Raw genomic sequence first — 27,009 nt, 5'->3', positions numbered from 1 at the left:
GTGGATTCCATTCTTCTACATAAAGAGGCGCAATGGATCTTCAGGCTGCAAACGGTGAAACCAAAGGGCCTGAATTACGCCATCTCTTATGCTTTATTTGAAGTATCACCCCCGTAGTCCTGTGTTCCATTATACTCTATAATCTGATTGTAACTGTGACCCCGTGGGTGGCGCAGTTTGGTACAGCATCAGTACATCGTGAAATAATGCAGCAGATTCATTAATGGCATGATGAGCTGTATGTAGATACTGTACATAGTCTCAATGTGACTATCATTGTGATGATCTTTGATTTATTCTATTAAACCCAGTCACAGCGGTGTCCCTACAAATTTTGGGCTTTGAGCAACCGGGTATGCTCTGTACCCCAATTAGGATACGGCAAAATTATTTTGAACCTACTTGCCTTCTGTTGAAAATATTGATTTAGGGGTATAATGTTTTTCATACATCATTTATATGGGGTATATATGACCCCGTGTGCTGTGCTTTTTGGTAAGTATTACCAACAATTTTAGATTATCGCCACATGACCTGTGATCAACTTCAGATCTGCATGGTGGATCCTTATTATCATGGATCACCATCCATAGGATACATTAAGTGATACCTGCTAGGTATATGTTTCAGGCCGCTAACAAGTTCCCCCTGGTATCGGTGTGCAATTGCATGCGCTTCCCTAGCAGTGATACTCCCCATAGACGCTGGCGGTAAGTGATTGGAGGAGACTGAGCATGCCCTCCCATCGCGATTGGCTGCCAAAGCAGACCGCGCCTGCTGGGGGTGGAGCTCTGGGCTATTTAATGCTGGCGTGTGCGCGGCCGTTCACGGCCGTCACAGCGCCGGGATGCTGTAGCGCTGCACACACCTATGTGCTGTGCTATTATGCCACATATTAATCAGGCTTATCTTTGTTGACCTGCAATTTGTAAACCTGCTCCTGTTTAAATGCAGTTCCACATCCGCATAGAAACGCGTCGAGTGGAGTGGGGTCAGCTGTATCACATAGGCAGTAGGTTAGGTGCCTAAAGCCATTGGGAATATGACACCTCTGCAGTGCTGCTAGACATACTGCCACTCTCCTTCAGGCCATATATGGTACTGCAGCACAGCCGATGGGCGACAGGTGGAGGTTGTGGCAGTCTGTCTGCAGCTTTTCAATTCTTGGGATTGATGGCATATCCTAGGGATGCTTCCCTGTTTTTTTTTGTTAGATTTTTTAATGCGCCAAACCATTGTGTTAGAAGCTGAACCATTTAACATTTTTCTCATCTGCCACAAATAGAGTCCAGATGAAACAAGTTAGTGAACGGAAAAAAAAAAAATGTTGACTTTTTTTTTTAAATCTCATATTGAATTTGATAATACTGGGGTCATCAAATAAACACAACTGAACATAAAGCACACAAAGACAATGCAAGATGCTAAAGGCATATTAATTAATAGGGGTGCACCGAAATTTCGGCAGCCGAAAATATCGGCCGAAAATGCACCTAATCCACTTCGGCCGATATTGTTACATATCGGCCGAAAATATGGGGTGTGGGATTTGTCACCCACCATCTGCGGGCGGGCGCCGGGCGGGCGGTTTACTTTGTCACTGCATCTTAATTTTACCTTACAATCGTGAGGCTCCAGTAACTAACAACTCTGCAGGCAGAGCGGAGGGCGGCGTAACGTCACTTACTCACGTGACGCGCCTGCTCCGCCTCCTTCATTCATAAAGTGGGCGGAGCAGGTGCGTCACGTGAGTAAGTGACGTTACGCCGCCCTCCGCTCTGCCTGCAGAGTTGTTACTGGAGCCTCACGATTGTAAGGTAAAATTAAGATGTAGTGAGTGATTAGTCTGCTGTGAGCAGCAGGGCCGGGGCTGTTATGGGTAGGGGGATCGGTCTATGGCACTGCTATGGGGAGGGGGGATCTGTGCACTGCTATGGGGAGGGGGGATCTGTGCACTGTTATGGGGAAAGGGATCTGTGCACTGTTATGGGGAAAGGGATCTGTGCACTGTTATGGGGAAAGGGATCTGTGCACTGTTATGGGGAAAGGGATCTGTGCACTGTTATGGGGAAAGGGATCTGTGCACTGTTATGCCCATAACAGTGCACATATCCCCCCCTCCATAACAGAGCCACCCACAGATCCCCCTCTCCATAACAGCGCCACCCACAGATCCCCCTCTCCATAACAGTGCACAGATCCCCCTCTCCATAACAGCGCCACCCACAGATCCCCCTTTCCATAACAGCGCCACCCACAGATCCCCCTCTCCATAACAGCGCCACCCACAGATCCCCCTCTCCATAACAGTGCCACCCACAGATCCCCCTCTCCATAACAGCGCCACCCACAGATCCCCCTCTCCATAACAGCGCCACCCACAGATCCCCCTCTCCATAGCGCCACCCACAGATCCCCCTCTCCATAGCGCCACCCACAGATCCCCCTTTCCATAGCGCCACCCACAGATCCCCCTCTCCATAACAGCGCCACCCACAGATCCCCCTCTCCATAACAGCGCCACCCACAGATCCCCCTCTCCATAACAGCGCCACCCACAGATCCCCCTCTCCATAGCGCCACCCACAGATCCCCCTCTCCATAACAGCGCCACCCACAGATCCCCCTCTCCATAACAGCGCCACCCACAGATCCCCCTCTCCATAACAGCGCCACCCACAGATCCCCCTCTCCATAACAGCGCCACCCACAGATCCCCCTCTCCATAACAGCGCCACCCACAGATCCCCCTCTCCATAACAGCGCCACCCACAGATGAATTTCATTCATGAAAAAGAATTATTAATAAAATCATTAAAAAAAAAGTATTTTAAAAGTATTTGGGCAAAAAGGCAGTTTCGGTTTCGGTTTCGGTTTTCGGTCAAGGGCATCCTGAATTTTCGGTTTCGGTTTCGGACCAGAATTTTCATTTCGGTGCACCCCTATATATGATAACTAAACATTATAAAAAGAGGTGCATAAACTTATTACGGTCCCGTATGGCCAGCAACGCACGAATACGTCTCCTGTAAAGAACTGCTTACTTTCAACCAGCAAAACGACATTTGAAAAAATAACCGATAATATAATTCATCTCACCCGAGAAGCAACAACTAAAGAACGCTTTCCAGTGGGGCAGACTACAAGAAGCCAAAGATCAGCCAGGTCTGGAGGAATTTCTATTAACCACTCAGAAAGCATGAGCTGTAGAAACAGAGAGAGAGCCATTAGGAAAATGGAGATATTAAAATAATAATAATAAAATCAATGAAAATCTAAAGCAATTGTCCACGGGGACAGAAACTTTGTGTCAGCTATAGTCTGCCCCGACAAGCTTTCTTCAACAGGCGGTGACTTTTACACTATTCCGAGACGTTCCCCACACCTGTAATGACATTACAGCACGGTCCAGTGAATGGGAGAAGTTACATCACCAGAGTTTGCCCCCACTTTCCATTCTGACATAGTGGTACTAGAGAGTATTTTTTTAACCAATCAATCGCTATAATGCAGAAGTAAAAACTACTTTTAGGGGGAGATTTATTATGAGGAAAGTTTTTAAAGGGGTTATCCAACCCCTATAACGCCACAGACCCTCATACTGGTCATACTATCCCCGCTCGCGATGCCCGTCGTGGCGATGCGGGGAGGGGGAGCTAATAGTAGGCCGCAATGGGAACAAGCCTCTCTTGTACAGCGGGTGATGCTAGGTAGGCTTGTTCCTGTCTTGGCCTACTATTGGCTGCCCCCCCACCCCGTATGTTTTGATCCACGTGACGGGGAAATGCATCGGCAGCCATCACAAGCAACGGGGGTGCAAGGGAGCGGGATAAGTATGACCAGTATGAGGGGCCTGGACATTTTGGGTGGCATTATAGGGGTTGGATAACCCCTTCCAGTTTTCTGCATGGGTATAATTTGGGTCAAATTTATGAAATTTTGCACAATGTTTTCTAAATTTAGTACATCTTTAAACCTAACACTTTTGTCTTGACATGTTACTTTGCTTTCTACACCACCCCTTTTAGGGTGTCTTCACACGTGGCAGATTTTGTTGTTGGGTTGTTTTAATGGCAAGAAAATTCTGCAAGCCTCATTTAGGTGAATGGAACAGATTTTCAGTCGCAGAAATTTTCTGCAACAAAATCTGCCGCATGTGAAGGCACCCTTACCGGAGTAAGACGGAGATTTTTGAGACTTCTTAAAAAGCCTCAGGGGGTCATTTATGAACAGATATACACCACGTATATCTGTCGCAGATTGTGGCACAAAGGTTATTTGCACCGTAATCTGCAACTTTTTCCCCATTTCAGTCTCTCATGCCAGGTCTAAAAAAGGGGGTTGGTGTGGGCGGATCAGTAGACCCATCTCATTTATAATTTTCTATGCCTGTTTTAGGCACAGAAAATAGTCTAAATCTGTGCCAGCAAGGAAGCTGCTGTAGATTTAGACTAGTGTAAAGTCCGCACCTCTACATGAACCGTTAGCGCAGGAGGGATGAAGACCACTGTCTGTATCGCTGGTCTTCATAAATGTCCCCCTCAGTTGATAGGTTTGGCTTAGATCCGCTCAACAGGCTAACCGCATCCACTGTCCCATTCACTTTTCAGTGAGAGTGGTATAAAAATGCAAAAGGTCTCAACAATTGTAAGCCCAAGAAGTCTCAAAGCCCTATTTTGAGTCTTTTTGAAGCCAAATTCTGGAGTTTTCCCTTAATATGGATTACCTGGTTAGCATAATGTCTGGGTAACTTTTTGCAAGGCTCCACATCCATGTCCTCTGCGTCTTCATCGACATCTTCTGTTTGTTTGTCATCATCCTTCTTCTCTTCATCTTGGTCTGTCCAATCCCCAGCTGCAAGGCGACGAGCGTGGTTTATGTAGTCCAAACGTTTCCTGTCAAGTTAAATTTAAGAGGTTTCCAGATATTAACAAATACAGAGTTCAGATGAAGGGAGTTGGTATCACAAGCAAATCTTGGAAAAACCAAAAACAGGCACTCCTAGGTTTATGGGACACGTCCACAAATGAGGCATGCATAGAACACTAATGAAGATTCCTGATCCTGGTATTTCATGTACAGATCTGTGATCGGCCAAATTACGAACTATGACTACTCCATAACAGCATGAGGTCAAGTATGAATTGTGGTAAAAATCTAAATCATTAGCAACTTCATTTGTTACCTATGCAATTCTGATAGTTGCAAGGTCAACCATGCCAGCAGCAAATGAAGTCACATCAAAACCACAATATTTGTAAAGCCATATAACCCCAGATAACAAAGTGTACCAGAGAATCCCTTCATATTTAGATGTCAGGGTTATATCTAGCAATACTAAAGCACAATCTAAAAATTTACATAAAAATGTATTTTGCATGTTATATTGACCCAACTTAAAATGTACCTGTACTTTTGAAAAACTTTTGCTATGTCATAGTGATATATCAAGGGTTTTGATCTGTTGGGGTCCGAGTGCCGAGACCTCCAATAATGACTAAACCAAGGAGATAGAAATGCTCACACGGTGCATTCTCTCTCCTCACTGCTAAAGACAGGCTCAACAGAAAGTCTACGGCAGTCCACGTCTTCAGCAGCAAGGATAGAGAGCGCACTGTGTAAGTATTTCTATCTCCTTGGATTAGTCATTACTGAGTGTCTTAACACTCAGACCCCTATGATCAAAACCTTTGATATATCACTATGACAGGTACATTAATTTATACAAACCTCTCTTCCTTCTGACTTCATTTTACTCGGGGGAGGTGTAAGCAGTGATTGATAACATTCTCTGTGAAAGTGTGTATACATAGCTGTCATTCACTGATAGCTGTACACAGGGAGGTTTTATCAGTGACTGATAGCATTCTCTGTGTAAGTGTGTATACAGAGATGATGTCAGGCACTTCTAGCAGTACACGGGGGAGGTGTTATCAGTGATTGATAGCATTCTATGTGTAATGTGTATAGAGAGATGGTCGTCAGTCACTGACAACACCTTCCTCATGAACAACGAAGTCAGAAACACACATATTTAAATTAAACATTTTACTGGTTCTTTTCCCACAAAAGTACACATCCATCTGCTCAGCTCTTCCTGCTCTATACCTTGCTGCCTGCAGATTGCTCTGCATTTTGTGGTAACAGGTCCTCTTTAACAATGGTTTTAGACGTGGCAAGGTGCTGCCACAAACAATTTTAATTTCAGTAAAAAAGATGCAAGAACAGTAAACAGGTGTTTTTTTGGCTGATTTTGGACATGTTTACACAAGGCAATGACTTGGACCAAACAAAGAAAAGTGCAACAGTTTGCTGACCATCGCCCTTTGTAAACGGGCCTTTACAAATTATCTTAGTAGAGATCAACTTGTGATTTTATTCAATAACACAAAGACAAATAATGCAAAGTAATAATCATCATAATAATCTGATGACAAAGTGAACAATTGCACTTTCAAATGCTCATTACCAATCATTGCCCTCTGTAAACATGACTGCCGATCAGCCGGCAAATGAGCAGATGCCCATCTATCAGCTGATTGATTTTTATGTCCGCACAAAAAATGCAATGTCAAAAGAACGCGGAGCGGGCCAGTGCCCCACTGTTTCTGTAGCTCCCATGCACAGAGGAAAGCCAGCCCACTCCGCTGTTTTCCTGGACACTTGGTGGTCAGGGCTTAGCCTCATCTCGTCTTTGTAGTGGTGAAATAAGACAAACCTTTTATAGAGGACCTTTCATTGATTTTTTTTTTATTGATTTTTTTAGTTTAATTAAATACCTTTCTTTGCTGATGCTGCCATCCTGCCTGTTTTTTTAAAATATTGCTTGTACGCCCCCCACTGTTGTTTTCCCGCCCAATATGTTAATACTGAGCATCGGTACAGGGAGGAGGAGACGCCAGGGTTTCTCAGGGGCGTCTCCTTCTCCCTGGCTGTGCCGCGATCCAATCACAGCGGAGAGCATCACAGCCAGGGAGAAAAAAAAAGCTCACCTTCTCCTGGGCTGTGACGATCTCCGCTATGATTGGATCGCGGCACAGCCAGGGAGAAGGAGATGCCCCTGAGAAATGCGGCCGTCTCTAACTCCCTATACCGATGCTCAGTATTAACATATTGGGTGGGAAAACAGCAGGAAGATGGGGGGGGGGGGGGTACAAGCGATATTTAAAAAAAATAATAATTAAAAGGTCCTCTAAGATCCTTTTATATGAACTGATAATCAGACCAGTTATTGGGGATGAGCATTGTAGAAATGCTCGCCCCTGATAATCAGCCTATGTAAAGGTGCTAGTGGTCACCCAGTGAACAAGTGATCAGGTGACCATGTCTTTCGGCAGGCACTCAAAATCATTGTTTCTGTGCAGTACATCGTCCTGTGTAAACAGCGATCTGCTGCCCAGAACCAACGATTCTCTATGCACATGCCGTAGAGAGATGATTGTTGCATGTAAATGCATCTCTCACCTCCTCTGATGATCAGGCATATATAAGGTACAAAGTTTTTTCCCAATAATTGCCTGTAACATTGGTTCTTGTAAAAGGACCACAACAATCAGTCGGTCACTCGGAGTAACGATGACTGCTCCATGTAAATTGAGCTATACCACTTATTTGCTAAATTAGCGATCTGTGCTAGTTACCGCAGAAAATCTGCCAGTGTGTAAATTGACCCTTACTCACAATTTTTGGAGTTCCAGCAGTTTCCTCCTGCGCTCACTCTGCTCCAGAGAGCTGTATTTGCCTTTGTATTGAGCTAATCTTGGATGAGGAGCTGAAGTACTATTGAGTTGAGAAGAAACAGCGAAGCTTCCTGCAAGGGCCTCTGCGAGGGCGTCCATTTTCCCGTGTTCATGTATTGTCTACAGAAAAGAAAATTAAAACGGAAAATAATTAGGCAGAACATGACTGGAGGTATTTAGTGACATATATAGTATATAGAAATTGTATAGATAGTGGCTCACCCTTCCTGTTATCACAGACAGGTGCTCTCACTATGCTGTGGTTCACCCCAACCACAATTAGATATAGCAAGATTGTATTGTGTAGTGGGCACTCAATATCTGGTACTACACATTGGGTACAACATATTTATTAATTTTAAACTTAATCAATATTCCACCAAGTTACTCTATTCACAACATAGCAATCAATTACTTAGCATTCAATAAAACGTAATCAATAAAAGTAAAAGTGATTATTCCCAATTATTATATAAGAATGTAAACCAATCCCTAAAATTCTTAAAAATTCCTGGAGGTTAGATAAGGGTTAATATATGATTCCTGAGGATTAGCCAAAGATCGGTTGGTAGTTGGTTAGAGTATCATTATTATTCCATAAAATCCCTCTAAAAAAATTCCTCTAAAAATTCCACACTGTTTTATAAAGTGCAGTTGATAGGGTGCACTTGTTGATAATTTGTTAGTGTCCTTCAATAGTTTTAGGGATCTTTCACACTTGCGTTCTTTTCTTCCGGCATAGAGTTCCGTCGTCGGGGCTCTATGCCGGAAGAATCCTGATCAGGATTATCCCCATGCATTCTGAATGGAGTGAAATCCGTTCAGGATGCATCAGGATGTCTTCAGTTGCGGAACGGAACGTTTTTTGGCCGGAGAAAATACCGCAGCATGCTGCACTTTTTGCTCCGGCCAAAAATCCGGAACACTTGCCGCAATGCCGGATCCAGAATTAATGCCCATTGAAAGGCATTGATCCGGACTTAAGCTAAACGTCGTTTCGGCGCATTGCCGGAGCCGACATTTAGCTTTTTCTGAATGGTTACCATGGCTGCCGGGACGCTAAAGTCCTGGCAGCCATGGTAAAGTGTAGTGGGGAGCGGGGGAGCAGCATACTTACCGTCCGTGCGGCTCCCGGGGCGCTCCAGAGTGACGTCAGGGCGCCCCAAGCGCATGGATCATGTGATCGCATTGGACACATCATCCATGCGCATGGGGCGCTCTGACGTCATTCTGGAGCGCCCCGGGAGCCGCACGGACTGTAAGTATACAGCTCCCCCGCTCCCCTCTCCTACTATGGCAACCAGGACTTTAATAGCGTCCTGGGTGCCATAGTAACACTGAAAGCATTTTGAAGACGGTTCAGTCTTCAAATGCTTTCAGTACACTTGCGTTTTTCCGGATCCGGAGTGTAATTCCGGCAAGTGGAGTACACGCCGGATCCGGACAGCGCAAGTGTGAAAGAGCCCTTAGATAAACAAGTCATTAGAAAGTCTCAGTTGCATAGCATATTATTGTTTGGGTAATAATTCTGGTCAGGGGTTATTGTATGCAGTTTGGTACTTTTACTTACTGCTTGTTGTTCGACTTTTTCTATATCTGACTGTAATGGCGTCCCACTACAAGTCAGTTCACTCACCCCTCTTATACCCAGTGGCGTGCGTACGCCTGCAGTTTTCTTCAGAGCTGTTGCTGCATTGATCGGGGACCTCCTTCCGGTTTCTGTTCGGCGTCCCACGTGTTCAAAATGTCTCACGTGATCGGAGCGTCCCACGTGATCTGGACTCCAAATTATTTATGTCATCCGGAGGCGGTACCAACCTCCCTCCGTACATGCAATTTTTTTTGGGCAATATTTCTATTGGTTTTTTCGCAACAGTCTGTTAATAGTTATAAATAAATAGATTAAAAATACTCTTTCCTCTCTTTATAATCGGATTGTTAACCATGTCTCATATATAAAATACATATATTTGTACTTAAAATATGATTAAAATTTACAATAAAATTATAACTTAATACTATGATACATCTAAAAATTGTCTATCCTCACTCTTCAATATATGTAATATTTCTACGATTATCTTGCGATTTCAGTTGTTTTCTATTCTACTCCATTCACATTCTCTCTTGATGACACATTTTTATCCTGCAATACATCAAATGTCCTATATCTGATTGAATGCCCTTGCAAGAAACAGTATATAGGGCGTACAAAAAGACTACTGAAAACTAGGATTGCAGAGCATATGACAAAAACCAGGACAGGATACGAGAAACACTCACTGTCAAAGCATTTTAAATATTATCATAATCAGGATCCCTCTCAATTAACATTCATGGCATTCGAAAAAGTGGATATACATTGGAGGGGAGGTGATCATATTTCCAATATGTCACGACAGGAAGCAAGACGTATATATGATTTTAACACTTTACTACCTGAAGGTCTGAATGCAGACTTCGAGATATTTGGCTTCCTGTAAAATATAGGGATGGGTGCCCCTCGCTGATGGGACATCGGAGTCTGGCTGTAATATCAGCACTCCGATCTCCTCTCGGCGAAGGGCCCCGACCCCCACACATCAAGAGAGAATGTGAATGGAGTAGAATAGAAAACAACTGAAATCGCAAGATAATCGTAGAAATATTACATATATTGAAGAGTGAGGATAGACAATTTTTAGATGTATCATAGTATTAAGTTATAATTTTATTGTAAATTTTAATCATATTTTAAGTATAAATATATGTATTTTATATATGAGACATGGTTAACAATCCGATTATAAAGAGAGGAAAGAGTATTTATAATCGTATGAAAATTGTATAAGAATATTTTTAGATATGGGAGAGGATATGATGCATATGGGCAAAGGAGGGTATACATTCTACATTCCATGAGTTCCTGACCAGATTTTATAGGGAACTTCAATTAGATTAAAGGGCGGAACCCATATGGGTATATAAGGAAGCAATGTAGGATCTCAAAAACCAGCTACTGAGGAAGGGGTACGCAACCCCGAAACGCGTATAGCAGGAGTGGATGAGATCCTTATACTAAGAAGACGTCCTACAGCATTGCAACTATTAACAGACTGTTGCGAAAAAACCAATAGAAATATTGCCAAAAAAAAATTGCATGTACGGAGGTTGGTACCGCCTTTGGATGACATAAATAATTTGAACGAAGTCCAGATCACGTGGGACGCTCCGATCACGTGAGACATTTTGAACACGTGGGACGCCGAAGAGAAACCGGAAGGAGGTCCCCGATCAATGCAGCAACAGCTCTGAAGAAAACTGCAGGCGTACGCACGCCACTGGGTATAAGAGGGGTGAGTGAACTGACTTGTAGTGGGACGCCATTACAGTCAGATATAGAAAAAGTCGAACAACAAGCAGTAAGTAAAAGTACCAAACTGCATACAATAACCCCTGACCAGAATTATTACCCAAACAATAATATGCTATGCAACTGAGACTTTCTAATGACTTGTTTATCTAAAACTATTGAAGGACACTAGCAAATTATCAACAAGTGCACCCTATCAATTGCACCTTATAAAACAGTGTGGAATTTTTAGAGGAATTTTTTAGAGGGATTTTATGGAATAATAATGATACTCTAACCAACCGAACTTTGGCTAATCCTCAGGAATCATATATTAACCCTTATCTAACCTCCAGGAATTTTTAATAATTTTAGGGATTGGTTTACATTGTCTTATATAATAATTGGGAATAATCACTTTTACGTTTTATTGATTACGTTTTATTGAATGCTATGTAATTCATTGCTATGTTGTGAATAGAGTAACTTGGTGGAATATTGATTAAGTTTTAAATTAATAAATATGTTGTACCAGATATTGAGTGCCCACTATATATAGTATATACATCTGAAACATTACAGACATACCAATAATGACAATACAGACATACCAGAAATGATCCAAAGAGTGTTAAAGTGCCTCTGACCTCTTCTTAGGCCCCCTTTCACACTAGAGTTTTTGCTGGATCCGACAGGGTTCAGCAAAAACTCTTCCGTTACTGATAATACAACCGTCTGCATCCGTTATGAACGGAACCGGTTGTATTATCTGTAACATAGCCAAGACGGATACGTCATGAACTCCATTGAAAGTCAATGGAGGACGGATCCGTTTTCTATTGTGTCAGAGAAAACGGATCTGTCCCCATTGACTTGCATTGTGGCTCATGACGGATCCATCTTGCTCCGCATCCCAGGACGGAAAGAAAACCGCAGCATGCTGCAGTTTGCTCTCCGGTATGAGAAAGGAACGGAATGCTTTTTGGAGCATTCTGTTCAATTACGTTTTGTCCCCATTGACAATAAATGGGGACAAAACTGAAGCGTTTCTTCCCGGTATTGAGGCCCTATGACGGATCTCAATACCGGGAAACATTAACGCTAGTATGAAAGTAGCCTTAGGCTTTTTCAAGATTTTTAAAGGCGCTGGGGAAATGTCATGGCCGAGGAATAACGTCACATAACTGAAGGCTTGGCCAACACACATTTAGTTTTATTGACACAAACCAAACCTGGTAGGACCAGTGCCTATCCAAGCAGACCGCCACTGCCGAACCACCTGAATCAGTAAGCATGTTCGCTGGGTGCAATGTGCGCTACTGCAAGGCTGCTACTAAACTGCACAGCAGAGCTCCACCAGACTAAGGCCCCTTTCACACGGGCGAGTATTCCGCGCGGATGCGATGCGTGAGTTGCACCCGCACTGAATACAGACCCATTCATTTCTATGGGGCTGTGCACCTGAGCGGTGATTTTCACGCATCACTTGTGCGTTGCGTGAAAATCGCAGCATGCTCTATATTCTGCGTTTTTCACGCAACGCAGGCCCCATAGAAGTGAATGGGGTTGTGTGAAAATCGCAAGCAAGTGCGGATGCGGTGCGATTTTCACGCACGGTTGCTAGGAGACCCGATCATTATTATTTTCCCTTATAACATGGTTATAAGGGAAAATAATAGCATTCTGAATACAGAAGTCATAGTAAAATAGGGCTGGAGGGGTTAAAAAAAATAAAAAGGAATTTAACTCACCTTAGTCCACTTGCTCGCGCAGCCCGGCATCTCCTTCTGTCTCCTTTGCTGAACAGGACCTGTGGTGACATTTCTCCGGTCATCACATGATCCATCACATTGGTAAAAGATCATGTGATGACCAGAGTGACGTCACCACAGGTCCCGTTCAGCAAAGGAGACAGAAGAGAAGCCGGGCAGCGCGTTCAAGTGGACTAAGGTGAGTTAAAGGGAACCTGTCACCGGGATTTTGTGTACAGAGCTGAGGACATGGGTTGCTAGATCGCCACTAGCACATCCGCAATACCCAGTCCCCATAGCTCTCTGTGCTTTTATTGTGTAAAAAAAACGATTTGAGACATATGCAAATTAACATAAAAGAGTCATATCTTACTTGTGTGACCAGAGAAGAGTCATATTTTCATGCTCTGACTCATCTCAGGTTAATTTGCATATGTGTCAAATCGTTTTTTATAGACAATAAAAGCACCGAGAGCTATGGGGACTGGGTATTACGGATGTGCTAGTGGCGATCTAGCAACCCATGTTCTCAGCTCTTTACCCAAAATCCTGGTGACAGGTTCCCATTAAATTATTATTTTGTTAACCCCTCCAGCGCTATTTTACTTTGCATTCTGTATTCAGAATGCTATTATTTTCCCTTATAACCATGTTATAAGGGAAAATAATACAATCTACACAACCCCGATCCCAAGCCCGAACTTCTGTGAAGAAGTTCGGGTTTGGGTACCAAACATGCGCGATTTTTCTCACACGAGTGCAAAACACATTACAATGTTTTGCACTCGCGCGGAAAAATCGCGCGTGTTCCCGCAACACCCGTGTGAAAGGGGCCTAAGGGTTTACTTACACTGCCAATAGTAAGCGATGCTTGACAATATACAAGTCAATCAACAAGGCCTTAAAGACAACTGATTATTACGATCGTTCACCCCTCATTCAGTCTGCATGTTGTGCAATGTGCTGCCAACAAATAAGAATTTTAAAGGGGTTGTCCAGGCTACAGATATTGATGACCTATCCTCAGGATTCACTTGAATGGGATGAGCAGCTGTAATTACACTGCACCGCCGCAACAAGAGAGATGGCGTATAGGTAAATACTGAAGAGGACGCAGCACAAGCATGGGCATTGCGGCCCCTTCAAGCAGCTGATCAGAGGGGGTGAGGGGAGTGGTACCCTCACTGATAAGCTATTGATAGGTCATCAGTATTTGACAATAGGTCAATATCTGTAGCCTGGACAACCTCTTTTAGGTGCCCCGTGACCAGTGTTTTGCTCATTTGTCAGGTGAACAGCAGCACCTTTACATGAGTCAATTATTGGGAATGAGCATTGATATGAACAGCCTTAAAGAGGACCTTTCATGGGTCCAGACATTATGCAATAACTAGCAGGAGATGTAGGGCACTGTGCAGGGATGTAATATTGCTTACTAGTTTGTCTGGGAGCCGCTCCGTACCCCCCTTTTACTTTTCCCGCCTGGTATAGAAATGAATATCATCGGTACAGGGAGGAGGAGACTGCTCTGTTTCTCAATGGGCGTCTCCTTCTTCCGTGGCTTTAGCGCCGTCCAATTACAGCGGAGAGCGTCACAGTCTGGGAGAAAAAAAAAAAAAAAAAAGAAAACTCACCTTCTCCCTGGCTGGGACCCTCTGCGCTGTGATTGGACGGCGCTACAGCCAGGAAGAAGGAGACGCCCATTGAGAAACAGAGCAGTCTCCTCCTCCCTGTACCGATGATATTCATTTCCATACCAGGCGGGAAAACTGCAGCGAACAGAGCGGCGCCCAGACAAACTAGTAAGCAATATTACATCCCTGCACAGTGCCCTACATCTCCTGCTAGTTATTTCATAATGTCTGGACCCATGAAAGGTCCTCTTTTAGGGTCCATTCACACGGCCGCAATTTCGTTCCGAATTGCGGATCCGCACTTCCGGGTCCGCAATTCCGATCCCGAAAAAAATAGAGCATGTCCTATTCTTGTCCGCAATTGCGGACAAGAATAGGCATTTTCTATTAAGTGGAAAATGCACATCGCCGATGTCCGTGTTTTGCGGATCCACAAAACACACACGGACGTGTGAATGGACCCTAAGGCCTCCTTTAGACGGGCATTGCGGGAAAATGTGCGGGTGAGTTACGGGAACACCCGCGATTTTTCCACGCGAGTGCAACTCGTGTGAGAAAAATCGCGCATGTTTGGTACCCAAACCCGAACTTCTTCACAGAAGTTCGGGCTTGGGATCGGTGTTCTGTAGATTGTATTATTTTCCCTTATAACATGGTTATAAAGGGAAAATAATAGCATTCTGAATACAGAATGCATAGTAAAATAGCGCTGGAGGGGTTAAAAAAAATTACAAAATTATTTAACTCATCTTAATCCACTTGCTCGCTCAGCCCGACATCTCCTTCTGTCTCCTTTGCTGAACAGGACCTGTGGTGACGTCACTCCGGTCATCACATGTTCCATCACCATGGTAAAAGATCATGTGATGGATTATGTGATGACCGGAGTGACGTCACCACAGGTCCTGTTCAGCAAAGGAGACAGAAGGAGATGCCGGGCTCCGCGATCAAGTGGACTAAGGTGAGTTAAATTATTTTTTATTTTATTTTTAACCCCTCCAGCACCATTTTAGTATGCATTCTGTATTCAGAATGCTATTATTTTCCCTTATAACCATGTTATAAGGGAAAATAATAATGATCAGGTCTCAATCCCGATCGTCTCCTAGCAACCGAGCGTGAAAAATCGCACCGCATCCGCACTTGCTTGCGATTTTACCCCATTCACTTCTATGGGGCCTGCGTTGCGTGAAAAACGCAGAATATAGAGCATGCTGCGATTTTCACGCAACGCACAAGTGATGCGTGAAAATCACCGCTCATGTGAACAGCCCCATAGAAATGAATGGGTCGGTATTCAGTGCGGGTGAAATGCGTTCAACTCACGCATCTCATCCGCGCGGAATACTCGCCCGTGTGAAAGGGGCCTAAGGGTCCATGAATGTGGCAGACACTACCAACACTGCCATACAGGCTTAGATGTCAAATGTCCAGAAATATTCTCCTCCAGAAGCAGAGCTTTTACCTTTGGCACTCCAGCTGTTGTGAAACTACAACTTCCAGCATGCATCATTCACTTCTATGGGAGTTCTGAGAACAGCCACGCAAGTGTGCATGCTGGGAGTTATAGTTTCACCACTGCTGGAGTGCGGAAGGTTGCCGATCCCTGTGATGGAGGATTCACACACATACACAGATACAGTAGAGGCCCCATGCACCTCTATGGGGGCTCTAAAACCACCATATAACCCAGTGTAACAAGAATGTAGGTTCAGAACTTTGGACTTGCAAAAAATAAAAAATAATGTATGCAATAATAAAAGTACATTTTCTTATATAATATTAAGGGACACAAAGTTCAGCGTCTCCTAACACAACCGATACCTCAAGCTGATTGCATGGAGCGGTTTATTTCCGGTCGAAATCCGGCATTTATGCTGGAAATCGGCAGGATCACCGCCGGACCCCACTGCAGTCAATGGGGATCCGGCAATGAATTACAGGATCCAACAGGCTGTTCTGCCACAGAAAGATGTGACCCCGGTAAGTGACACTGTTCTGGAAGTCTCTGCTGCTTAGGCTTCAAGCACCTGGCTGTGTCCACATTGCTGTCCACAAACCCGCAAAATACGGACACCTTCTGCGTTCTTCTCACCTGTCAATAGAAATGGCTATTCTCATCTGCAACGCGGATAGGAAGAGGACGTATTCTGTAATGTGCGGAAGAATACGAAAGTGTGCATGGTCGCACGGGAATGAAACTGTCGAGTATGCTATCCGTAGAGATGAAAAATACAGTGGAGTGTACGAGGCCTGGTAAATCAGCGGCACTCCTTTTCTCCAGGGGCTCAGCCTATTCTTTATATTATAATAGAAAGCTGAAGTAACTGCCGTAACAAATGTGCATTAGGAAATCTGAAATGGGTAATGGCGCCAACAATACACAGCATGCCAGCCACCGGTGCCCACGTTACACTGCTTAAATGACTCTGGTGGACAAATAATGGTATGCCCTCAGGCACTATGGCAGACGTGTTGTAGAACTTCAACAAGACCATAAAAATGAATGAGACAGAAACATCTACATGAAATCTGCCATGTGGGACATATCCTTACAGGACATGCCAGCCACAGGTGCCCACAGTAAAGAAAGTACCAGTCTCAGGTGCCCTCAGAAGTGTCAGGCGCCCTCAGTATGGTGCCAGGTGCCCTCAGCAAAGTGCCAGTCACAGGTGCCCTTAGTACAGTGCTACCAGCCACATGTGCACACATTGCTGCATTCAAAAGTATTTTTAGGAAATCCTCTTTAAGAGGCAGTCACAGACCCGCTACCACTTTGTATGCCTATTGTGTGCCCGGCACTCACCTCTGGTGCCAGGCGGGACAGCGGCACGGTAACTAGTCACAAACACGGCTGCACCAGGTCCTCTCCTCAGAAAGACCCGTATTACGTTATGGTCACATGACCGTAGCACGTGACGGTTCAGCGTGAGGGCGGGAGATTCATGCAGAGCGGCAGTGACGTTACGTCCCTAGACACAGATAGGGGGAGTTCTGTATACCAGGCTCCATGTGCGGGTCTGCACCACGTGACATGTATGAGATAGATGTGCGGGTCTGCACCACGTGACATGTATGAGATAGATGTGCGGGTCTGCACCACGTGACGTGTATGAGATAGACGTGCGGGTCTGCACCACGTGACGTGTATGAGATAGATGTGCGGGTCTGCACCACGTGACGTGTATGAGATAGATGTGCGGGTCAGCACCACGTGACATGTATGAGATAGATGTGCGGGTCTGCACCACGTGACGTGTATGAGATAGATGTGCGGGTCTGCACCACGTGACGTGTATGAGATAGATGTGCGGGTCTGCACCACGTGACGTGTATGAGATAGACGTGCGGGTCTGCACCACGTGACGTGTATGAGATAGATGTGCGGGTCTGCCATGCGGGAGGAGAGTAATGTACAGCACCTGGTGAGATAGTGTCAGCTCTCCAGCCACTTTACCCCCTTCCTGACCAGTCTGACGTCACTTTATGTGGTAATAACTTTGGAATACTTTTACTTATCCAAGTGATTCTGAGGCTGTTCAATCGTGACACATTGTACTTCATGTTAATGGTAAATTTGAGTCAATATGTTTTACCTTTATTTCTAAGGCTGCTTTCAAACTCGCGTTTGGTGTGGATCCGTCATGGATCTGTACATACTGATCCGTTCAGATAATACAACCGTCTGCATCCATTCAGAACGGATCCGTTTGTATTATCTTTAACATAGCCAAGACGGATCCGGTTGTATTAACATAGCCATAACGGATCCGTCTTGAAAGTCAATGGGGGACGGATCCGTTTTTTTTATTGTATCAGTGACTTACACTGTGACCATTGACTTACATTGTGCGCCAGGACGGATCTGTTTGGCTCAGTTTCATCAGACGGACACCAAAACGCTGCAAGCAGTGTTTTGGTGTTCACCTCCAAAGCGGAATGGAGATTGAACGGAGGCAAACTGATGCATTCTAAGCGGATCCTTATCCATTCAGAATGCATGAACGGATCTCACAAACTGAAACCAAAACACCAGTGTGAAAGTAGCCTAAAAACAATCCAAAAGTTAACGAAAATGTCTGCTTTTAAGGGTACTTTCACACTAGCGTTTTTGTTTTCCGGTATTGAGTTCAGTAACAGGGGCTCTATACCGGGAAAGAACTGATCAGTTTTATCCTAATGCATTCTGAATGGAGAGCAATCAATTCAGGATGCATCAGTTCAGTCCCTCTTCGTTTTTTGGATGGAAAAAATACCGCAGCACGCTGCAGTTTTCTCTCCAGGCAAAAATACTGGTCACTTGCCGGTCCGGCATTAATTTACATTGAAGTGTATTAGTGCCGGATCCGGCATTAAGTGTTTCGGCAAAACTGATCCGGCTTCCCGGTCTGCACATGCACAGACCTTTATAAATGCAAATAAAAAAATTAATACCGGATCCGTTTTTTTTTCGGATGACGCCGGAGGGACGGATCCGGTATTACAATGCATTTGTCAGACGGATCCGCACCCAAATCCGTCTTACAAATGCCATCAGTTTGCGTCCGGATTGCCGGACGGAACTGCCTGCCCGAATGCTCTGCAGCAAGTGTGAAAGTACCCTAAGACAGATAGTGATACTTCATCAAATATTTATTAATTGACAAAAAAAAAAACGTTTTGGGATAATGTTTTTTTTTTTTCTGGCTATGGTCTTGTGTGGGGGCTCATTTTTTGTGGGATGAGGTGACTTTTTGATTAACATTCTGTTTTTTGGGAAGTGAGCTCACAAAAACATCTGTTTTGGCTCAATATTTGTTTATTTATTTTTATGGCGATCACCTGATGGGTACGTCATACGATATTTTTATAGAGCCGATCGTTGCGGTGCTACCAAATATGTCTATTTTATTTTTTTCTTATTTTATTTTTATTTTTTCAAAACACTTTATTTTTTACATTTTTTATTTTACACTTTGTGTCCCCCATAAGGTCATACAAGACTGCTGGGGGACATTTAACTTCATCTTTTTAACTATTGATTTCTCCTGTAACTGGTGCTGACATAGTAGCCCCAGTTACAGGGGAAATATACCCCCCAGAAAGGCTGTTCAGTGGTATACTGCGCTGTACAGCCTCCGTGCAGGGCTGATCGAGGTCTGTGGAAGAGCCAACAGCTCCTGCACTTTTCCGGCCTCCGCCACATGACCATCGGGCTGGGACAGGAAACGGCATAGCGCTTCCTGATCTGTATACACAGTGCTCGTGTATACAGCTATCTAGAAGGCAGGGACACCCAGGAACAGTCCCTGCCTTCTCTCTGGGGTGCCCTGCTGTCACTGACAGCGCCCCCCCCCCACTTGGCAGCTGCACGATTAGCTGAAAGTCCATTCAGAAATAAACCGACTGCCCAAGGACGTTTATAGTCAATGGCCGGTCAGGAAATGGTTATAGGGGTTTGCCGGGAATTAAGAAAATGAAAATATTTAAATATTACTTTATTATAAATATATTCCCAAATACATTTCATTAGCTATAATGGTTCATTTTGTCTAGGGAGCAATCATTAGGAGAAATAAAGTGGCCGTCATCCTATTAGTACACACAAAACCTGTCCTAATCACACAGCAGGACAAGTTACTTCACAACACTGAGGTAAAGAGCTTCCTCATCCTCCTCTCTGCTCTACTTGTCAGGGATTTTGATAAGATCTTCAGCTGAATTTCTGTAGGAATGGAGGTCATGAGGAGACATCAGGTACAGAGAGGACGGACAGGACAGACTGTGGTAATGGAGACTGCATACAAGTGCTGCTGCTTATTATCTACACCCCCACTATCCTCTGTACTTATGTCTCCTAATGGACTCCATTCCTACAGAGATTCATCTGAAGATCATATTAAACTGAATTCAGGATCATAATCCCTGACAATTAAAGGAAGATGGCGCAGCTCTTTAACTTGTCCTCCTGTGTAATTAGGAAAGGTTTTGTGTTGACTAGTAGGATGGTGGCCATTTTATTTTTCCTGATGATTGCTCCGCGGACAAAACGTGCCAGTACCCGGGGCAAGCCAAAAATTGCGCCCCTCCCCCCCATGTGGGCACGCCCCTTTTAACAGATAATGTAGTAGATCGCTTGCAGTCCTCTGTAACACCTCAGATAACAGAGTAATAGCTCTCTGAGTACAGATAATGTAGTAGATGTCACCTGCAGTCCTATGTAACTCCACAGATAACAGAGTAATAGCTCTCTGAGTACAGATAATGTAGTAGATGTCACCTGCAGTCCTATGTAACACCACAGATATCACAGTGATAGCTCTCTGAGTACAGATAATGTGGTAGATCTCACCTGCAGTCCTATGTAACACCACAGATAACAGAGTGATAGCTCTCTGAGTACAGATAGTGTAGGAGATGTCACCTGCAGTCCTATGTAACACCTCAGATAACACAGTGATAACTCTTTGTGTACAGATAATGTGGTAGATGTCACCTGCAGTCCTATGTAACACCACAGATAACAGAGTGATAACACTTTGTGTACAGATGTAAGTAGATGGATGTGAGGACCCAGAATTCAGAACACGCACAGTGTGACCTGAAGTCTGGGGCCGGTCTGCGGCAGTGTGGGCCAAATTCTCAATCTCCTCCCTCTAACCCTACCGTGAAACAGATATTTGGATGGACATTACATACATCACTATTAAATATACAGTAGAATACAGCACCATACCTGTTACATCCAGTGACGTCTCCTGGGATGTAGACTCTTTCCTCAGCATCTTCATTCGGAGATGAGACCGCCATGATTCCTTCTTTCAGCCGCTTCTCGTCTCTGCAGAGTTTCACAGAATTTTTTTTAGATTCCTCACTTTACTATCATCCTCTCCTTCCTGGTGTCTCAACACTGTCATCCTGCTGCCCCCCAATACTGTGCTAGAGCCATACAGATAGTCCCCCATTCCCCATAATATTATTCCCCCTGTATATTATAATGACCCCCTCTGTATTGTTATTATTATTATAATGGCCCCCTCTTTGTTATTAATATAATGTCCCCCTCTTTGTTATTAATGTATTGGCCCCTCTTAATTATTAATGTATTATTAATCCTTTTCATGACCAAGGGTCATTGATGCCCTAGTGTCCAGGTCAAAATTTACAAATCTGACATGCGTCACTTTATGTGGTAATATCTTTGGAACACTTTTACTTATCCAAGCCATTCTGAGATAGTTTTCTCGTGACACATTGTACTTCATGATAGTCATATATTTGAGTCAATATATTTCACCTTTATTTATGAAAACAATCCCAAATTTACCCAAAATTTTGAAAAATTCACAATTTTCCATTTCTCTGCTTCTAAAACAGAAAGTCATACCTAATAAAATATTTATTACTTAACATTCCCCATATGTCTACTTTATGTTGGCATCATTTTGGAAATGTAATTTTATTTTTTTAGGATGTTAGAAGGCTTAGAAGTTTAGAAGCAATTCTTAAAATTTAAGAAAATTTCCAAAACCCACTTTTTAAGGACCAGTTCAGGTCTAAAGTCACTTTGTGGGGCCTACATAGTGGATACCCCCATAAATGACCACATTGTAGAAACTACACCCCTCAAGTTACTCAAAACTGATTTTACAAACTTTGTTAACCCTTTAGGCGTTCCACAAGAATTAAAGGAAAATGGAGATTAAATTTCTAAATTTCACTTTTTTGGCAGATTTTCCATTTTATTAATTTTTTTTTCTTTAACACATTGAGGGTTAACAGCCAAACAAAACTCAATATTCATTACCCTGATTCCGCGGTTTACAGAAACACCCCACATGTGGTCGTAAACTGCTGTACGGGCACACGGCAGGGCGCAGAAGGAAAGGAATACCATACGGTTTTTGGAAGGCAGATTTTGCAGGATTGGTTTTCTGAACGCCATATGTTTTTTATTTTTCTGCCGATTGTCTTGTGCAGGGGCTTATTTTTTGCAGAAAGTGTTGAGGTTTTTATTGGTACCATTTTTGGGTACATAGGATTTTTTGATCATTCATTATTACACTTTATGGGGCAAGGTGACCCAAAAATTGGCTGTTTTGGAACAGTTTTCATTTATTTATTTTTACAGCGTTCATCTGAGGAGTTAGGTCATGTGATAGTTTTATAGAGAAGATCGTTACGGACGTGGCAATGCCTAATATGTATACTTTTTCTTATTTATTTAAGTTTTACACAATAATAGCATTTCTGAAACCAAAGAAATGATGTTTTAGTGTCTCTATAGTCTGAGAGCCATAGCTTTTTTATTTTTTGGGCGATTGTCTTAAATAGGGTATCATTTTTTGCGGGATGAGGTGACGGTTTGATTGGTACTATTTTGGGGGTCATAAGCCTTTTTCATTGCATGCTGTTGCACTTTTTGGGATGTAAGGTGACAAAAATAGGTGACAAATTTTATTTTATTTTTCATTTTTTTTATAGGAAAAGGCAATTTCTTTTTTTAATTTACATTTTTAGTTATTTTTTTATTTTTATTATTTTCACTTTCTTTTTTTATCAAGTCCCTCTTGGATCATGAAGATCCAGTGGGGCTGATGGCTGTACTATACTTTGCAATGCTCTTGCATTGCAAAGTATAATACTATTAGATGCCCTGTAGGAGGCAACAGCGGACGCTTTTGCAAAGCGTCCGGTTGCCATGGCAACCATCGGGCGCTGCCATCACAGCGCTGCAGCCCCGATGGTTGAGAGAGGGAGCGCCCTCCCTCTATTAACCCCATGGATGCCGCAACCGTGGCATCTATGGGGTTACAGGAGAGTGTCAGCATAGAGCTGACACTCTCTGCTGATGGTGGCGGCTCAGGAATGGAGCCGCCGCCATCACGCACAGCAGGGGACCGGGGGCAGCGCTGGAAAAGGGGGGGGGGGATCGGGGGGGGGGGTACGGCCACCAACATTGAGGGAGGCTGGGGCAGGAGGGGCGGGTGAGAATTAATGCATGGGGCGTGGAGGGGGCGGACCGCATCAGGGCAGCTGCCTCTAGGAGATGAGCGCAGGAACAGATGAGCTGCAGGCGGACACAAGGGGGGCTTGGAGGGGCACAGATGGGGGGCACAGCCACAGATCGGGGGGGGGGGGGTATTACGAGGACACTACCTGATTTCAGGCTCTGATCTGCAGAGCGCAGATCAGAGCCTGAAACCGGCATTTTTTCACTGCCGCGATCCGATTGGTTAGTCTGCACAGACTAACCAATCTGATCGATTGTCGGCAAGGGGCCACTCTGATTGGTCCCTTGCCAGCATTACTAGACTGTATGCTGTCCGTGACAGCAGCAGGGCTCGGGCAGAAGCTTTAATCCAAGCGCTTTGATTAAAGAGCTGGTTTGACGTTTATAGACGTGATAGCCGCACGGGGCATTTGCAAATATCACGTATATAAACGGATTGCAGTCGGGAAGGGGTTAATGTAAATTGCCATTTGTGATTCTCAGTGAGGCCTGGCTGGGGCAAAAATTACCTCTCTGGGCAAGCAATCGTTAAAGGATAACTGTCACATAAAACTGCAATTTCACTATTCTGTTAAGATGGCTGCCACTGCCCACAGCCCTGAGGCTAATCCCGCCTGCCCTCACTACCCACAATGCATTGAGCTCCTCGTGCACTAGCTTCTGCACCTCAACCAATGGTTGCTCTCCACACTTAAACATGCCCTCCTCCTCCTTCTATCACATACACTTTAGGAAGTGGCTGGATTGTAGAGCCTTAATTTAGCTTGGACACAGAAAACGAATGGTAATGGTCTCTATGAATGAAACCCAGGCTGCTGCATAGTATTTCCTATGGAGCCATACAGGGTGGATAAAAATCAATGATTTAAAAAAATAAAATAAAAGGATTTTTTTTTTATATATATATATATATATAAAATGCTTTTTGAGGAAAATATATTACCATCCAAAGGTTATTCCATCATGAAATAAAGATTTGTTTTTTAATTATGTAGAATAAGGCCTCATGCACACGACCGTTGTGTGCATCCGTGGCCGTTGTGCCGTTTTTTGTTTTTTTCGCGGACCCATTGACTTTCAATGGGTCCGTGGAAAAATCTGAAAATGCACTGTTTTGCAGCCGCATCCGTGATCCGTGTTTCCTGTCCGTCAAAAAAATATGACCTGTCCTATTTTTTTGACGGACAACGGTTTACAGACCCATTCAAGTCAATGGGTCCGTGAAAGAACACGGATACACACAAAATTGGCATCCGCGTCCTTGATCCATGGCCGTAGGTTACTTTCATACAGACGGATCCGAAGATCCGTCTGTATGAAAGCTTTTTCAAAGCTGAGTTTTCACTTAGTGAAAACTCAAATCCGACAGTATATTCTAACACAGAGGCGTTCCCATAGTGATGGGGACGCTTCTAGTTAGAATATACTGAGAACTGTGTACATGACTGCCCCCTGCTGCCTGGCAGCACCCGATCTCTTACAGGGGGCTGTGATCCGCACAATTAACCCCTCAGGTGCTGCACCTGAAGGGGTTAATTGTGCATATCATAGCCCCCTATAAGAGATCAGGGGCTGCCAGGCAGCAGGGGGCAGACCCCCCTCCCTCCCCAGTTTTAATTTCATTGGTGGCCAGTGCGGCCCCCCCGCCCCCCCTCTATTGTATTATTTTCATTGGTGGCACAGTGTGCGCCCCCCCCCCCCCCCCCCCCTCCCTCTATTGTATTATCATTGGTGGCCAGTGTGCGCCCCCCCCCCCGCCCCCCCTCTATTGTATTAATATCATTGGTGGCCAGTGTGCGGATCCGTCCCCATTGACTTGCATTGTAATTCAGGACGGATCCGTTTGGCTCCGCACGGCCAGGCGGACACCAAAACGACAGTTTTTTCATGTCCGTGGATCCTCCAAAAATCAAGGAAGACCCACGGACGAAAAAACAGTCACGGATCACGGACCAACGGAACCCCGTTTTGCGGACCGTGAAAAAATACGGTTGTGTGCATGAGGCCTAAGGCTGTAAGTGGACTCCCATATTGTTGAATAGATTAGGCAGTGGCTGAGGGACAGACAACAGAGGGTTGTAGTCAATGGAGTATATTCAGACCATGGTCTTGTTACCAGTGGGGTACCTCAGGGATCTGTTCTGGGACCCATATTGTTTAATATCTTTATCAGCGAAATTGCAGAAGGCCTCAATGGTAAGGTGTGTCTTTTTGCTGATGACACAAAGATTTGTAACAGGGTTGATGTTCCTGGAGGGATACAACAAATGGAAAAGGATTTAGGAAAACTAGAGGAATGGTCAAAAATCTGGCAACTAAAATTTTATGTTGATAAGTGCAAGATATAAAATCAGTGATACAGTCCTTACCTCAGTATCTGAGGAAAGGGATTTAGGGGTCATTATTTCAGAAGACTTAAAGGTAGGCAGACAATGTCATAGAGCAGCAGGAAATGCTAGCAGAATGCTTGGGTGTATAGGGAGAGGCATTACCAGTAGACAGAGGGAGGTGCTCATGCCGCTCTACAGAGCACTAGTGAGACCTCATTTGGAGTATTGTGCGCAGTACTGGAGACCATATCTCCAGAAGGATATTGATACTTTGGAGAGAGTTCAGAGAAGAGCTACTAAACTGGTACATGGATTGCAGGACAAAACTTACCAGGAAAGATTAAAGGACCTTAACATGTATAGCTTGGAAGAAAGACGAGACAGAGGGGATATGATAGAAACTTTTAAATACATAAAGGGAATCGACAAGGTAAAAGAGGAGAGAATATTTAAAATAAGAAAAACTGCTACAAGAAGACAGTTTTAAATGAGAGGGGCAAAGGTTTAAAAGTAATATCAGGAAGTATTACTTTACTGAGAGAGTAGTGGATGCATGGAATAGCCTTCCTGCAGAAGTGGTAGCTGCAAATACAGTGAAGGAGTTTAAGCATGCATGGGATAGGCATAAGGCCATCCTTCATATAAGATAGGGTAAAGGGCTATTCATAGTATTCAGTATATTGGGCAGACTAGATGGGCCAAATGGTTCTTATCTGCCGACACATTCTATGTTTCTATATGTGTAATTTTTTTGGTAAATAAATTCCATTAATCCATTCACAATGTCATGCTCTTCCAGAGGTTTTTGTAAGATTATTGGGCAGTTTCTCTGCCTACAAGATATTATCACAGATGCTTGGTTTACTTTTGCAGTTCTCAAAACTGAATTTGACTCAGCAGAGATCACATGCCTCTTCTTCACAGCAAAAATGTTATAACATGAACAGAGTTGAGGAAAATACCTTAATCCTAACTTCTACAAACCTATGAATGCAGAATCAACCTAATCAAACTAATATGAAAAGTTGTTATTCTAAAAATCTTCACCTACTTGCATATTATAAGTTATACCAGCAAGAATGAGTCTTTATGTAGAAAACTATGATTTAAATCAAGCCTTACTGACTAGTGATTTAAATCGTGATTTAAATCAAATCCACTCTGGAGCCATAGCCTATAATAGGCTCCATAGGAAATATGCGATTTTCTTATATATTCCAAAGCTATTGGTT

At 43.9% G+C, this 27,009-nt stretch overlaps 1 protein-coding gene across 2 annotated transcripts in view; it reads right to left on the bottom strand.

Moving 5' to 3' along the window:
• SNUPN (snurportin 1) overlaps positions 1–17,405 on the bottom strand; it is a 43,340-nt gene extending 25,935 nt beyond the window's left edge. Inside the window, exons 1-5 of one of the 2 annotated variants that reach the window (XM_040413725.1) lie at positions 17,262–17,360; positions 16,551–16,632; positions 7,681–7,859; positions 4,727–4,895; positions 3,100–3,204 (exon numbers count right to left, since the gene is read on the bottom strand). In XM_040413725.1, the coding sequence (XP_040269659.1) occupies positions 3,100–3,204; positions 4,727–4,895; positions 7,681–7,838 (432 nt within the window). In that variant the 5' untranslated portion in view covers positions 7,839–7,859; positions 16,551–16,632; positions 17,262–17,360. Of the gene's footprint in view, positions 1–3,099; positions 3,205–4,726; positions 4,896–7,680; positions 7,860–16,550; positions 16,633–17,261 lie in introns of both variants that reach the window. The other variant, XM_040413724.1, reaches the window with a different exon arrangement.
• Positions 17,406–27,009: the final 9,604 nt, after the last annotated feature.

Source organism: Bufo bufo, chromosome 1 (assembly GCF_905171765.1).
Source record: "Bufo bufo chromosome 1, aBufBuf1.1, whole genome shotgun sequence".
NCBI classification, from domain to species: domain Eukaryota; kingdom Metazoa; phylum Chordata; class Amphibia; order Anura; family Bufonidae; genus Bufo; species Bufo bufo.
Note: the sequence above shows the minus strand (reverse complement) of the source record. Positions and strands in the feature narration are given on the sequence as shown.